The following is a 16,878-nucleotide window of genomic DNA, read 5'->3' on the forward strand; positions in this document are numbered from 1 at the left end:
CGATAATTAAACTCTAAAGCACAGAGTCTTCAGAGAACTTTGGTCCAGCTTCTTTCTTAGTATGAAACAGACCTCTTTGGCATCCAGTTCCAAAGTAACTCAAGATTTTCTTGCCACTGAAAACAGTCAACGGGCAATGTCCTTGGGCAACGTGCCTACAGCTTTCTTGTAGGAACCTCCTATATAACTTCAGATATAAAACCTAAAATTTTAGCCAAACAGGAACCTTTCCTACCACGTGTCTACAAGGCAGAATAAATAGTAAATGCTTTGGATACAGAGTATCTTCTGTTGCAACTCAAATACTGAATTTCTAGACTGATGTCAACTGGTCGGAAGGTTCTGGAGCAGGAGGAACATCAAGGACGTGTGCGTCTTGGTCTGAGCTGTGTTACTCAGTCTCTAGGCAACTTGTGAAAAGTATTTTGAATCTTCAGTGTCTTCGATTTATCTTTAAAATGGGCATCACCCCTATTCTATCTCACGGGAAGAGTCTTGGGCTTTAACAACCCTTGCAGAACCTCACAGGGAGAAAATATGTATGTAAACACTCTCAAAAATGCCAGAAATTCGTCTACGAACCAAGTGCACTGGCTGCCGGCGCAAAAAGTCAGTCTCACAGTTATAGTAGTAGTGAGCAAAAGCAATAAGACTTTCAAGCTGATGAGGCTAAAAAGGAATTCGGCGTAAGCAGGGAGGGCAGGAATCCAGAGCGGAGCGACAGCTCCATCTAACACAACAGGAAACTGCGATTCCTTCTGTAAACACCAGCGGTGAGGTGGGAGGAAACCCAACTTCTGCATAAACAGCCAGGCTGGAGCCCCGGGGCCGAAGGAACGCAGCCCTGCGAGGAGGAACACGCTGTTCCCGGAGCAGCATTGCCATATTAATACAATGCCGAGCCTGGGCTCCTCTCAGGAGATGACAAATTAATCGCAAGTCAGCAGCCTGATGCACGGCTCGGGGTGGCCATGCCAGCATCCCTCCCAGTGCCCTGCACGGCTGCTCTGGTCTGTCCGGGGGATGAGGAGGGAAGGCAGGGTGCGGGCAGATGCTCAGGCACACACACCAAAAAAAAAAAAAGAAAAAAAAAAAAAAAAAAAAAAAAAGGTGAAGAGCAAATCAGGTCAAGGGCAAGGAGTGCTGAGGTCAAAAACATCATTAATGGTAGTCCTGCCTGAACTGGAAACATTAAGAAATATAAGTCAGGTAGTTATGGAAAAGAGTCTGCCCGATTTCCTGCAGACAGATTGAAAAGAATATTTCAGTCAAGAGGTTAAAGCAGACGTGGTATTCTCTTCTCTGCAGAAGGCTGAAAATATAACAGATGACTCAGGAATAATTTCTCCTCTCCGTTTTCCAGCCCTCCTCAGTTTACGTCCCTTCCAACCCAGGTCATCACCCAGCTCTGCCGCCCAGCTCCACGCATCGCGGGCACAGAACCAGCAAAACAACCTCAAAATGCCTATTAAGTAACAACGACGTGGTAATTCCTATATCCTACATGTAACCAACAGCTGTCTGATCTTGAAAATTCCTCTTAACATTAAAAAACCATTAAGGTCTCATTTTAAGTATGTGAGAAACTTTCGCACTGCATCTTTAGAAGAAATCCCTGCTTAAGAGAGACTTAGTTTCAACTTCCAGGAACCCTGTTATGAAGACACCAGGGAATAAAACCAAATTATTTTTTTTTTCATGCTTTTAAAATATTTTTTCCTCTAACAAGAAACCTAAAAAAAGCTTCTTAAGATGCATGCCTAAAAAAGCCTCCAAAGATGCTGCTCCTCTGCAGCTGGAGAAGGCACCGATTTCACCGCTTGGCTGTGGCAGGACTCCTCTTACAGTGACACAGATGATACACAGAAGGATCAAATCTATAGAAGAAACCTCAAAACAGTAATAAAACACACTCCCCTCCTACTCTGGGGCTTCAGAATTGTGCAATAAATAAATTTAGCATCACTATATCGCAAAAGCCACAGAATACCTACGTATTGAACAAATTGGCAGTATTTCCCACACGTCTTAAGAATCACTCTAAGAGCGCCCAGATTTGTTGTCGTGTGGACATCAGAAATCAGTGAGTGTTTGGGAAATGAAACTGGATTAACACAGACAGTACCGCCGCCATCCTATTTTGAGAACTACAGAGAGGAGGAGGCAGTGCCCCCGGTGAGCCAGCCACCGTCACACAGCGCCCCGCTCCCCTGCACGGGTAGTTTCTCTTTAAAGGTTAAAAGAAGAGCAGGTTTCCGTTTCACTCTCTCGAATGTGCATCTTTTTTATGATATTTAGCGTTCTAATTATTTTATTCACTGCTCCCCTTTCAACATTAACTCTTATATAGCGGCTTTTTTTATCGGCACATCTATTCAGCTTTATTTTATGGGTCATCTGAATACTTTTTTTTATTTTATTTATAAGTGGTTTCTGCTCGCCCACCTTTACTGTCCGAATGCGCGAGAAAACAAGGGTAAGCCAAGTGTTACCTTTCTAGATAGAGGTCTACACACAGATCTCTGATACAGAACGGGCAGACATACCAAACAATGCATATGTCATCCTGGGAAAAGGAATGAATCATCCCTTTACCACCACAAATGTTGAAGTATGAGATTCCTGGGGGGTTGTGTTTATTTTTGGGGGTGGGCTGGTGGGAGGGGAGAGACTTGTTTGGGTTTCTCTCCCTTATTAGTGTTTGTGCTTGGTCCACCCGCTTCTTTCCTTCTCCAAAATTACTTTCTGCAGATGCAGATTGACAGATCATCAATGCTGTTTGCAGAACGAAGCCAAAACTGCAGTCTGCAAGTTTAAGAAATGGAGTAATGGAAAAGAAAAGTAATGGAAAATGGAGCAGCAATGCTGGCAAGGGGCAGAAAAATGAGCAGGGACTCATAAAAGCTCAGTTAGCTCTCAGGTCTGCTGCTGGCTTACTGGTTGACCTTGAGCAAAGCTCTTTATCTTCCCCTGCCCTAGATTCGCTATCTGTGAAATGGGGTAATGACATCGGCCTCTGGAAAAACATTGTGAGCTTCTCCTAATGCTCTCCTATATAAATTATTTCAAATTTAAGACCGTTGGATAATTTTATGCACGGTTACTAGATTTAATATGCATTATTTTATCTGTCAGTTGTTGTCAGGAAAAATGGGTGCAAATCCAATTGCTATCAGAAACATGGAGTGCCTTTTTTTTTTTTTTTTTTTAATTTGATGAGCTCCGTCTCTTCAATATTTCTAGTAACAATCCTGTAAAACTGGATATAGGAACTATTCGCTGCTTTCCGTCTCTCCCACCTCACCAAAAAGGCACCTTTACAAGAGCGGGGAAATGGAAAGACTGAGAAACCCTGTGAGAAGTTGATGGGCAAAGCTGATGGACAGAAGAACGAGGTTTGGTCAGCACAGAAAACTTTACCAGGGTGCCTATCGCGTAGCTCAGCCATGGCATTCAGCTCAGCCCCAGCACTGGTGCCATTAACTCGCCGCTGCCGGCCCCGACAGGACCGGGTACCATCCCAGTGCCAGCCTGCAGGGCCGGCGTGCAATAAAAGCAGAGGTTGATGGATGTGCTCACACCTCACACACACGTATGTGGGTTTTTTTCAGCGCGTGCACACATTTTTGTCTCCAGAAACGAGCTCCTGGCAGAGCACTCGCAATGAATTGCGCAACCCAGCTGGCTTCCAGCCTCCTGCTTCGCCTTATCAGTGCGCCGGGGGTATCTGATATTAACCCAAAATTCAAGAGCTGCTCTGCCTGGCTGCCTAATTCATCTCCAGTCACTAAAACACGGCAGCCAAGATCTTCTCAATTCACTATAATTTTAAAATGAAATAATTAGTCACTTGTGTCTTACGAGTTTAAGACATATGTCTACTGTTACCTACCGATATGAGGTCAACATCACCAGTTTGTATAAGAACGATGCGTTATTTTATAGCCCTTCTGTATAAGGGAGTCGAGGCTTGTTTTTTAGTTATATTCTCCTCTTTGAAGCAGCTGAACCAATTTGGGAATCGCGATGACCTGTATCCAGAAAGCAAAATAAAGTCTTTCTTTTTTTCTACCTCCTGAACAGAGCCTCCAAAACAATACTAGATATTCACTCGGGCCCAGTTACAAACGCTGTGAGACTGCCAAGTGCAGCCAGGGATCCTAGAGGCCCCAGCAGTTTATGGGAGTGAGGAACGACTTTATTTACAACAAAAGTTAAGTTCCACAGTACCCCAGTTTCTATTTCTAACGTTGCTTTTCGTTCACTCTGAGCACACGTAAATTCACATTTGAAAAATATTTTCCAGCTTCTCCTATTTCTTGGACGGCAGAGTCTTTCCTTTAACTGCTCGGGATTCGCTGCCTCCATCACATCCAAACTCGATTTAATAAGACTCCTGCTGCTTACTCATGCCTTCAAGTATTCCTGTCCAGTCCACAGGTACCCTTAAATTTCAAAGCCCAGAAGATGAAAGGATTGAATCTTTCCTCGTTCCAAATCTGTATTTACCGACTGGCCTGTTTGAAGTCTAGAGACTACAGAATTACTGCCGGCTCCCCGGGAAGGAAATCTAGATGTGGAGAGGGGAAAAGGTGAGCTTCTTCAGACAAACCACTTCTTACAGTTGCCTCCTCTCAGAGCCGAATGCTTGGCTTTGGAAAAGCTTTTTAATCCCACACTTGGGAACTGGTTCTCTTCTGGAAATATGTTGCTATTTATTTCCATTGCCTTCAGCTGCCTCTTCCCTCCCTCCCTCCCCTTCTCCTGCTGCTGCAAAAGAGGCTGAGGAAAGTCAGAAGATAATGACTTTCAGACCACCCAAACACAGCAACGGAGGGAGACGAAGGCGGCTAAAAAAACTAACAGCACTGGAGCGCTTATTTGAGCATCCCGTTCCTTAACGCCCGCCCGGTCCTCCCAGGTCATTTTTAGCAGACTCGACACGTGCCAAGTAAACCGTGAAGCGCTCTCAACCCTTCTTCAGCACACCAACCACGGTGCGCCTGTTGTTATCTTTCGGGAAACAGCTGAAAGCCCAACTCATAACAACAATATCAACTTTCCTCTCGATAAATATCTGGCTTAGTTCCTGACCTTCCCAGATTTCTCAGCCGAGTTTCTCTTCCTGCCCCGATTATTCCTCCCTGCCGGGCTTGGCACTGCCGGCCCGCGAGCCCTACCCGTACCGCAGGCAAAAGAATTCAGGCAGGTCCACCTCCTGCTCTTTTCCCATCCTCCGCTGCACGGATCTCATGCTTACGCCTTTTTTAAAGGAGTCAATTAATGACCAATTGACTCCAGTTTATTAACTGGAGGTCCTTTTCTTCCGCCAGATAATTACACAGAGTCACTTGGACGCAATTTTGCCTGGTGCATTTCAAAATACAAGGTCCGCCACTTTGCGAGAAACTGAGTTTGAGTGATGGATTTCACACACCCCCCCTCAATCTCTGGAGCTATGAAATGATAATGTGATGAAAAGAAATAGCAAAACCTGTACCTGTAGTGATACACACCTTCCTAGAACTGAGAGTTACCCCTAAACTCGCCTCCGCCTTCCCCCAAAGCAAGCAGCGATGACCTGCTTAATCTAAACCAGAAGAGCACGCACTGAACTCCAGATATGACATCATGGTGCGAGCACGCCTGTGACAGAGAAGCATGAACTGCCTGATGCTAGCGTGCTGAGGACTGCTGAGGTTACTGGGATACCACACTGGACATAGTAAATCTAATAAAAATGCCAAAACCTAAAAATCCGGTTCAAAAAGGGGCAGAGGAAAGTTAGGAACAGAAAGCAACCACGAGGAACTTTCTTCTTCTTACTCTGGTTAAAGGTGAAAAAACAAATCCAGGTTAGTTTGTACTTTACAGTGTAAAGAGCACGACGTGGAGTGATGGATTTTAGGCACACTGTCCTAAAACGCCTGCCAGCATGTGCCAGTAGAAGCAAGGAGGGGAAGGAAGACTGGTTTAAACTGTGTGTTGAACATCCCGAGCCTTCCTCTCTTGGTCAGCGGGAGGGATTTCAGAGCACCAAAAACGTATTTGCAGAAGAAAAAGAAAACATCCTCCCAGCGCATTGAACCTCATCACACAGAATACTGAGGTCTCGTTGCACTGACCTCACTCCCGGGCCCGGGACAGCATTGACGTGGTCACGGTTTCTCCTCAGAGGATGTTTGCCTTTTTGTGCCTTTGTATTTTCACAGGTCCCGACCCACTCCGTGCTGCCCCACATGCGCTGAGCATCTACCAGCACGTGCTTAGCGGGCCTGAACGCCCTCTGCCAACATCGCTCATGTCCTTCATGGAAAGTTAAGATTCCTTGTGTGAAAGCTGCAGATGTACACATGAGGTACCTACACATGATGTATCTACCACAGTGGAAGTTTCCTACACAAGGTCTGCATGCAGCCCATGCATTTTCTGCATGGCTTGTCCTCATCGGCCAGCAGTTTTGATATGAAAAGTAAGGCTACATGGTCCTGCTGGAGGCAGAGGGAAGATCTGCCTAGGGTACCACCGGTGACACTGCCCGTGGCCACAATGCAGGGGGGGAGAGTTGGGAAGGGCGCACAGCCCCAGACGGGGACACAGCACTAATGAAAGTTGTCCATTGGCCACCGCACGGCGTGTCCCCCTGCTCATCAGCTGCCTGACTTTACCAGAGGTGAGCGCAGGCAGGGTGTCCTTCAGCCCTGCTCCCATCCTGGACGCTCATGGTACTGGTTTAACCGATGGATTTCCCAGCTAACAGCCACAGCTGGGCTTTCCCCTCGCTGTTCCCGGGGTTTCTCCGACCAGAGCCTGTTTTGCCCTTTCTGCATGTTTGGCTGGCAGAGCAAGCTACGGGGCTGGTCCTGCACCCCAGAGCACATCGCCACAGTGCAGGAGACCTGCTCAGCACTTCGGTACCTGCCGCCACCCATCCTCTCAGCAGAGTTTAGGGACGAGGCTCGAGTAAGCTCAGAGGCTTGTGAAATATTTCTCGGGCTTTTTAAGACTCACAACTCCTGTTTTGCATAGGAAAACATCTCCCTTACGCACACAGACCCAGAGCAACCATCCCCTCCCTCCCTGCATCCTCTCCTAAACATGCCGAGTATTTGAACAGATGCACTGAGGATCACCGCAGGAGAAAAGCACCACCGAGAGTGGACTGTAGTAGATGAAAATCGAAAGACAAAAAGTTTCACTTTATTTTATGCAATATTCAGAATACTGTACTTGACCAGCTACTAAACTGATGTGAAACTTAAAAAGACAAAATAAAGTGTTTTCCAAATGCTTTTTCTACATCGCCATTTTCCCAGTTTCCCTGGGCCATTGCACTGTATTCACCAACTTATTTATATAGATATGTTACTGTGAAAGCATAAAAATATTTTACCAAAGATAACTCCACCTCTAGGTAGCAAAAGCACTCCTGAAAATGAACTCCATGTAAAATTAAAAATTAACAATTTTAAGAAGCCACATATTAGGCAATGGCTTTTCAAAACAGTGGTTCAATCTGCCTCCAGGGAACAGTGCTTTACACCCTACTCCCCATTTCTTTTCATTTTAAGTTCTTTACATATGAAAAAGCTTCGCTTGCAGCAACGCTCAGCTTCTCTAGCACCTTCCTTTTGTCCCTACTGATACAGAAAGTAAGCATCGCTCCAACCAGAGATGCAACAGGGCAAAATGATTGTCTGGATGTACACATGATGTATCTACTACAGTGGAGTTTTCCTACATGAGGTCTATATGCAGCCTGTGCATTTTCTGTACAGCCTCCCGGAGGCACGTATCCCTCTCCGGCTCAAACACAGCCCGAATTCTGCAAACGTTCAGCAGAAAAGACTGAGAAAACAATATTGGTTTCATGAATTGAGAACAAAAATCACAAGGCATTATATTATACTGGAGATCAGGAAACTGTGGTGTGAAAGCTTTAATTGTCTCCAGCGTCAGTAAATGCCAGCAATGTTCCACAGAGCACAACGCAGCTTTGAAACCGAAGGGAAAATCAACGGTACAAAAAATTGACTGCACTGATACCAAAGTTGTTGGTTTGATCCGTAATGCAGGATCAGACTTTTGCCCCAAGCTGAACATATAGTCACTACACACCAGAATATCCTTCTGCTGGAGAGATGATGGCTAAAGCTAGAAAAAGATTTCTTTTTAAAGAAAGAAGCGCAGAAATGGTGCAACCTATACCAAAAGAATCAAGCCTCAGTGAAACAGCACCCACTTACTAAAAAGTGACTACCACTTCTGAAATAAAGGCTTAATTCACGCTAATTTTTACATATTTCCCCCTAAACGTGCCGAGTGGCTCGGAAGGAACACGCAGCCTTAGCTTACCAGGTTTAAGCCATCCCGTATTAGGGGTCGCACCTTGCAAAGATCATCCCCAGTTTATCCCCCAGCCCGCTTTTCCTTGCTGCGTCCCAGCCCGCACTCATCCTTCCGACAAGACCCAACCCTCCACCGGGCCGTTCCGCCTGCGGAGCCCATTTCATAACCCAGCGAAGCGTCTTTCTATGGTTTACAAATAATTAGCACCCGTCCTGCCGCTCCGAGTGCTCAAGTTACACCCGATCCAACTAAAATAACAACTAAAGAATAATAACGCTGAAGGAAAAACACTAGCGGTTATATTGTTACTTCTCGGCGGCCACTCCCATCCTCCAAAATAAAACAGAGTCAGTTTAACCCGCTGTTTGGCTACGAGCATCCCCCTCTCTAGCGAATCTATTATTAATAATCAGAGCGCGACTGCTAAAAGGGGCCGAGGCAGGCAGCTGCCTGCTCTGCCGAGGCGGACACGCCGCATTCATTCGCTGCGACCAGATTTTAACAGCTTCTACATTCCTGGCTTTATTTCCCAGGGCACTGCTCGGTGACACAGCGCCCGGACGGGAGCGCACGCAAGGACTGCTCCAAACTCTGCTGGAGCCGCACAGCCGGACTCGGGTCCTCAGCCGTACCGGCTGCGGGAGCTTTGCAACCCGATTTTGAGCCCGGCATCACTTCTCCGGGGGCGGGGGGGAGGGAAGGGAGATGTTTAGTTTTAAAGTTGGATATGGGTTGTTGGTCCCCCCCCCCCCCTCCGACGGTTGGCAGACGAAGACAAACACTGCATTCTTGCTCTAGTTTCTCACTGAACTTGAATACCGAACTTGAATACCAAACTTGAGCCAAGGACAGCCCTTTTCTTTGCCTCTCCTCGTGATGCCAACCCCCAACCGGGCCGGGATGCCTTTCTCCTGCCCCGCTGCCCGCGCCCGATCCCTCCCCTCTCACAAAGAGCTGCCTCCAGCGCAACCCGAGGGATGCGAATCCTCATCCAGAGGACGGCGGGCCCAAACCCCGGCGCCTGCGAGCTCCCGGCTCCGCAGCGCCCACCGGGATGCGCCCACCCGCCTTATCCCTCCCCCGTCCCCGCCCGCATCCCCTTACCCTGCCCGCAGGCTCCGCGCTGGATGGCGATAATGGGCGGCTGCCGGAGCCGCTCGGCGCGGCGGCTGGCGGCCCGCAGCTGGCAGGGGCTGGCATAGGTAACGGCGTCGCTGCCGCACACCGGCTCGCTGCTGGAGCACCGGCAGCGCCCGGCGGCCGCCCGTTTACGGACGGTAGCCGAAGCCGGCAGCCCGCCGCCGGGCGGCACCACGCACTGCAGCCCCTCGCCGCAGGGCTGTCCCCCGCCGGGACCCCCGCAGGGTTCGCCCTCCTCCGCCCCGCAGACGCGGCAGCAGCCGCAGCCGTCCAGCACGGCGCCGCCGGGGCAGGCGGCGGGCAGCGGCGGGCAGCGCGACCGCTCGCAGCGCTCCGGGCAGGCGGGAGGCGGCGGCGGGGAGGAGGAGACGGCGGCGGGCAGCAGGGCGGGCAGCAGGGCCGCCAGCAGCAGGCTCCAGCCCCGTAGCGGCATCACGGCGGCGGCGGTGGGGAGAGAAGAGGAGAGAGAGAGAGAGAGAAAGAGGGAGAGAGGAGAGGGAGGCGTGGGGCGCGGAAGGCGGGCGGGCGCATTTAAGCGGCGGCGGTGGCGGCGGCGCGGGGGGGCGGCGCAGCCGGGGAGGGCGGCGGGGCGGGGCGGGGCGGCAGGACGGCACCCCCCCTCTCCCCCGGGGCTGTAATCCCCCCTTCCCGCCTCACCCGGGATCCGGACACATACACCTCCCTCTCGCCTCCCCCCGGGACACCGACATCCACCCCACCGCCCCCACCGCCTTCCGTCCTCTCCCCCGGGACCCCGACAACCCTTTCCCCCCATCTCTCGGACCATGACACCCTCCCTTCCCTCCTCCCTCCGGAACCCTGACACCCCTCTTCCCTCCTCCCCCCGGGTCGTAACACCCTCCCGTTCCCCTCCTCCCCCGGGACACCGACAACCTCCCCTTCCCTCTTCCTCCCCCCGGGGACCCCGACAGCTCCCTGCCCTCCAGGACCCCGACACCCTCCCGCTTCCTCCCCCCGGCACCCCGACAACCCCCTCCCCCATCTCTCGGGCCGTGACACCACCCTTCCTTCCTTCCCCGAGGACTCTGACACCCCCGTTGCCCGCCTCCCCCCGGTCCGTAACACCACCATCACCCCCCCCTCCCCTCCGCCTTGTGTTTTGGGGGCACACTTAAACGGTCCTTCACAGCTCGGAGCTGTTGAACTTGGCGTTGATGCAGCATCAAAAAAAAAAAACAAACCAAAACCCAAATCAAAACGACAGAAGAATGAAGAAGGGCTGACAACTGCCAACGGGAGGGGGGGTGGGGGGTGGAGCTGAACGCTCTTCCCTACTTCAGGAATTACGGGAAAGGCAATCCAAAGTAAGCGTCGATAACGTCTCTATCTGATAAGAAGACGGGTGGAAAAGCAGATGCGGAGGGCTGGGCCGCCAGCTGCTCCCCGGGTAGAAAGACTGAAGCGATACATGCAAATGTATGCAAATCTCAGGCATTCCCGCCGGGAATGGCGGGTACTCCCGCATGCGGCCACCTGAGCAATGCCCGGCGCTGGGAGGACTCGGGAGGCGATGGCCGCCACCCGAAGGCACCCAAAGGCGCCCAAAGGCGCCCAAAGGCGCCGGGGAGCGGAGGAAGGATGCTCCCGGGGCGCTTCTGCTCGCCCCCTCACTCCACCGGAGGTTCTCAGAGCCTCGGGGCGAGGTGGATACCAGCAATTAGCAGAAGGTTAATCAACCAAAAGAATTAAAAAAAAAAAAAAAAAAGAAAGTAGTTTTCCATCATCCCACAATCGAGCTCATCCGATTTATCCGGCAGCTGTGCAGCTGCCAGCACGTACGGACAGAGGCCTCTTCGCCATGTGCTATTTTAGCACACACGAGGTAGTTTGAAAGGTGGTTTAATTACGCACGAGTGCCTTCCCAGGGAAAAGACATCATTTCCAAATCTAGTTGGGAAAAGTATAGCAAGAACTAATAGGTGGAAATTGAGCACAGCCATTTTTTTAATTATGAGCCGATTAAACTTTTGAACAATCAACCTGTAATTAAGTGTATCTTTATCAGGCACTCGATAACCAAGGACCTAATGAACTTTACAAACTTAAATGCTGTTAACTGGTAGATGAGCTGCAACTCAGAAATAGAGGATGACAGCAACTACATTAATAGAGAGGAATACAGAGTCTTTTGTCCTATGAAGAGTGGAATAACCTTTAACAACCTGAGCAGGTGGAAGTAGCATCCCAAGTGTCAGAATTCAAACTTAATTGTTCCAGGAAACATTATAAAATCTTATCAAACCATGACCACAAAACTACAAATGTGCAAAACTTACTTAACTGCTTGGTTTAGTACCTGAAGGTGGGAAACCACGTAGACTCTGACATTCCCAGTAAAAGCTCCAGCATGAGCCCCTTATATCTGCTGTTTTCCAATAACTTCTATGCTGTGCAAGAAAAGAGATTTCAGAAGTGACCAAAGTAGTAAAGTAGTAATCTGGAACAACTCACAGCAAAACTTCCTTAGTATTAAAATCATTACAGTGTTAAAAAGTCTAAGAAAAAGTTTGAAAATGTTTACAAGTTTAAATATTTGTTGTGTGTATATATATATATATGTTTATCCATATATAATATGGATAGATATCATGGTGAAGTGTTTCCACATTATTGTTTATCCATTACTTATTGGCTACTTTTAATAAGCTTCAGGGTTGGGTTGGTTGTTTTTTTTTTTTCCTTTACTTTGAACGAAAGACAAGTCTTTAAGGAAAGATGAACCGAGTTTAGTATTAAAATCTAAGAAATGCAGGTTCAGAAAAGCTCATATAAGCTCCTAGTTGGAAGCAGGAGCAAAATATTCAAAGACCAAGCGGTGAATTACTGTGGGCTCTAGTCCTACCCTGCCCAGAAAGGCTATCTGCTTTTCGATCTCCTTGCCTTTGTCAAGTATCTCACAGGAGCTGTTAGAAGCCATCGGAGCCTTATCTCTGAAGGTAGGAAAAAATTACGCAGTGGGGAAACTCCTCTCTCCATGGATGTTTGTGTCTTTTTTAGCTCGGTATCCTTTGGAATCGGTCATTCTAGGGAGCAAAGGCAAAGCATGAACAGAGGCTCAAAATACATCAACAAAAGCCCCATTGACAGAAACCCACTCGGAACAGTTATAATTCAGTAACTCAATAGCCCGATTCAAAACCTAAATAAAATGAATGCATCCTTGGCTCAAGAAAGGAGTAATTAATCAATGAAAGTAGAAAGTGTTTACTTAACTGTTCAGCTTATAAAGTTTGCAAATCTTAAGCTAAATATTTAACTACTTCAAGAACTACTGCAAGTTTATAGTCTTCTCACACAAAAGTTTGAAACGTCAGTAGTTGAGTATATTTATCTTTTCCATGATGTATGATTCTTTTTTTTTTTTTTTTTGCACAATTCAGCCAGCGCTATCAGCTTCAAGCTCTTTTACAGACTCCTAAAGACCTCTAATACACTAGCCAAGTTTGTTTGGGTTTTTTTTTGGTTTTTTGTTTTGTTTTGTTTTGTTTTGTTTTTAAATAAATAGCACAGAAAAGGGAAGTACATTTGTTGATAGACAGACAAGGGTTAAACACTGCAAAGGAAATAAAACATATCCCAAGGTCTTATGTGAAAACCATTAATTAGCAGTTCACTTCCAAATAAGTGGACTGGGATTGAGGACCTTCTGCTGTTATGTTTTTTGTTTCTTAAACCAGGTAAGGACGTGAATTTTAATCTGAGTATTAAAATATAAATTTTTTATAATATGAATTTTGTAGGTTTCACATGGGTGCACACACCACTGAAAATAAACATCTCACTTTCCAGAATAACTGGGAGAAGTCTTTGGGGGTTTAATAACTTAGTTTACTGACAAACGTATTCGTTAATTACCCATCTAATCTGTGTAGAAGTGCCTTACACCTGAAAGGCGCTGTAATTATTATTTCTCCCCCATCGTAACGTTTTCACACAGAAGGGCTATCCAAGCCAGCAGGCATTTATCCATACTCAGAGAGACCAAAAATGTGCTCTGAAAAACATTTACACCTGAGAGACTTACCAGTAAAATATTTCACCTCCTATTTTTCAAATAGAACTCGACGATAGGAGGCTCCACCTCGAGACCACATGCTCCAAATTCTTCTAAAGGTACGGAAGTTTGGGTCCTGCTGTCGGGGGTCCAGAATTTGCCTCGCCGTTCAGCCTCAGGACTGCTCCTGCAATATAAGGATATACTTTATATGACCTATTACGAAAGTATGTTTTCCTGGATGCCCACGAAGGTGTTGCCATGTTACCCAAGATGTATCATTTACCACCTCTGAAATCTCGGGTTTGCAAAGCAGCAAAACGCCTTGTGGTAAGAGCTGCTACCTCCAGCGTCTTCCTGCGCAAAGATGCGCTGGGGCGCTTGCTGCGGGACTCTTGCGTCGCTACTGCTCATGGAGGCCAAGGAGGTGGCTTTGGAGCAAGCATCTGGGCACACATGGAAAGAAGCGGTGGGAAGGAAGAAGCAAGTAGAGGATGAAAAAAAAAAAAAGTGTACGCTCGGCAGGAGAGAAAGGGGTTAATATTATAGCCTGGGGCTAGAAAGATCCCAGCCAGAAAAGAGGATCGAGAAGTTTAGGATGGCCAGACCAGCAAACTTACATAGCTTGGACTTTGCAGAAAACTTTTCTAGGTTTATTTTGACTGGGTTATCATTTTGCTTCACTCATTAATGGCTTTCTCCCAGATTTTCTGGAGGGAAAAAAGTATGCTGTCCCGCATACTTTTGGCCAGGATGTAACATTTCTACTCCCACCCCCCAAAACCCCAGGACTTCTCTACTTTGTAGGATTTCTCTATTTGGTTAAACAAAGATTTACTTAAAAACAAACAAACAAAAAGACAAACCAAACCACCTTTTAAAGAACATATGCTGGATTCATTGCTACATACAGGAAAAAAAAAAAAAAAGCCGCCATTACTTTGAAAGAGAATGGCTGCAAACCGGGGGATTTAAAACTACATGTTCTTTTCCAGATGCGAATTCAGCCCCGGTGCTCGAGGAGCAGAGCTGTTGGCATAATTTACAAAATAAATGAAGGCTTAGGGTGTCTCTTGTAAAGCCTCACACCAAACCCGGCAACCTGCCCCAAGAAACGACTGCTAATCTGAACAAACTAAATATATATTTGTGTACACATGTTTGTTCCTTGATGTCAGAGGGCAATCCTACAACCAGGAGTGCAAGTATTACACTACGGGCAGGGACTGTAAAACAAGCCTTGAAATTTCGTAATTAACTTAACCTTAATTTACAGAAAACAAACGCGCTGCTGCAGTTGACACCCACCTGTTGAGGACAGACGTTACTCAGGTGTCCTATGTGCTCAGTTATCATTAGGAGAATGGGGACAAGAGGAATGTAGTGCAACAGAGTGGTTTAAATTCTTCAAAGATGCGTTCACTACGCATATTGATATGCAAAATTAGAGCGCTGACGGTCGTTTTCAATGCAAATCCCTAATTACAGTGCCAAAGGTACCACTTTGAAGAGCAATATTCAGCTACTACTAGACCATTACATAGTGCCTTTACAGACAGAGTACCAGTTTCTTTTTCTCAGGGAGGTTGTACGGAAAATCTGAAGTGCAAACCGAGGCAGACGTTTTTGGACACGATGCTGTTACAGAGCAGGACCCACACTCAGCTTTTCCCGCGAGCAGCCTTCACCGCTTCCGTAGAAGATCTCGGAAGTACTTTGGCAGCTTACTGGCTTGGAGCATCGCAGAGTTATATAGGTTGTGCTCCAAATACAGATGAACATTAAGTCATTTAATAAAACTGATAAAAGGTAAAACTGTACATAGCACAAAGGGCTTCAATTTTTTTATTTCATTTTAATTTTTAGACTAAAAATGCCCTGTCCAAATTTCCCCTTCCTTAATTTCTTCCCTCCTTCACACCTCAAATTAATACAGAATCTTTATACGAACAGTAATATTTCTGTCCCACACCTTCAGAGTGCACATTTTTATAGTGCTTATTAATTTCTCCATCCATTATAATACAGACTTCCTCTAAAGCCTAAAAAAAATTAGCCTTCGAATACCAACATTTTATACTAATACAGCCGTTCTTATGACAGGAGAGACACTGTGATGCCATACACACTTTGAACTCATTTCTGTATTGAATTTTGACTTCTGAACCTATATATGCAATGGCAAAACCCCAGAGCCAAGAAGTAAAATTATTAAAATGGCAACCGGGTTCATAAAGAATGAAGTTTCAAAGCTGGTTAGCTCCCCTTCTTCGGTCTGTAGCCCCGATTACTCTGGTCTCCCTCCAAACTCTTATCTTTGTGTTGCATCACTTTGCCTACCCAAAGCAGCAGAGACGCTCCAGCCCTGCAGTTGCACTCGAATGACACATTTTAAAGGTCCTTCTGACCCGCTGCAGTGTTCTGGATAACCAGTTTCCCAGGTGCGTTTCAGAGATTTAAGCTGCAGTAACTGAAAGTCAGCTAGGTCAGCTCAAGAGCTCTTAGTACAGAAAGTTACTGCCTTACGCTGCTGGACACACACACGTCTTTCCAGCAATAATTAACGTTTTGAGCATGTACTTTTTATACAATCATCTAGCACGTGCTTGCTTTTCATTCAAAAAAGGCTACTCTTATCACACCGAATATCTAGCGATTAGCAATACCTTTCTCTTGGACTGGTTTATCATAGGAAAGTATCAGTTCTTTATCATTGATATATTTCATTAGGGCTGTGGTTTGAGTTTTGCTAGTTTGTAGTATGGAAAAGCAGATTCTCCAAAGTGTCAGTTCTTCAATTTCTTCTTTTTCAACTATTTTTACAATACTGTGATTGACTAATTGCTTTCCACAGCCAGTAACATCACAAGAAGCCTCACACTTTCATTGTTCACTGGACCAGTTAACAGATTATTCAGTTTTTTCCTATAACATCACAGCTCCCTCAGGAGTAAACCCGTGTCACAAAGAACAGCAGGGAGAAAGGGCGATTTTGCTTTGTTGTCAACCAGTTCGCTGCCATTGCCATTCAAATCTTACAAGGAAGGGGCGGGAGTTATTTTAAAATAACTTTGAGTGGTCCAGTGACTTAGCAACTGGAGTTTCAAAACTAATTTTTAAGATTCAGAAATACACTTAAAATGTAAATGCCCGACTTGGATAATTTTTAAAGCTAGAGCACGACCTCTAGGTGGTGCTGACAACCTGTTATTCCATGAGGTTAAGGCATATGACAGTTTATTAAACTATAATCTGGACCCTTTGGCAGTTACCTTCAGGCACGCGGATTGCAGGTGTGGCAGTTAAATTACTGCAAATTTCCTATTGTAACATGGTGGGTTTAAATTTATAACCCTAAAGAATAACTCAATACC

The 16,878-nt window shown here is 46.7% G+C and overlaps 1 protein-coding gene across 1 annotated transcript in view; it reads right to left on the reverse strand.

Moving 5' to 3' along the window:
- HTRA1 (HtrA serine peptidase 1) overlaps positions 1-9,933 on the reverse strand; it is a 36,475-nt gene extending 26,542 nt beyond the window's left edge. Inside the window, exon 1 of the mRNA XM_082486663.1 lies at positions 9,454-9,933. Within this exon, the coding sequence (XP_082342789.1) occupies positions 9,454-9,922 (469 nt within the window). The 5' untranslated portion in view covers positions 9,923-9,933. The remainder of the gene's footprint in view (positions 1-9,453) is intronic.
- Positions 9,934-16,878: the final 6,945 nt, after the last annotated feature.

Source organism: Vanellus vanellus, assembly GCF_965231255.1.
Source record: "Vanellus vanellus genome assembly, chromosome: 7".
Taxonomy (NCBI): domain Eukaryota; kingdom Metazoa; phylum Chordata; class Aves; order Charadriiformes; family Charadriidae; genus Vanellus; species Vanellus vanellus.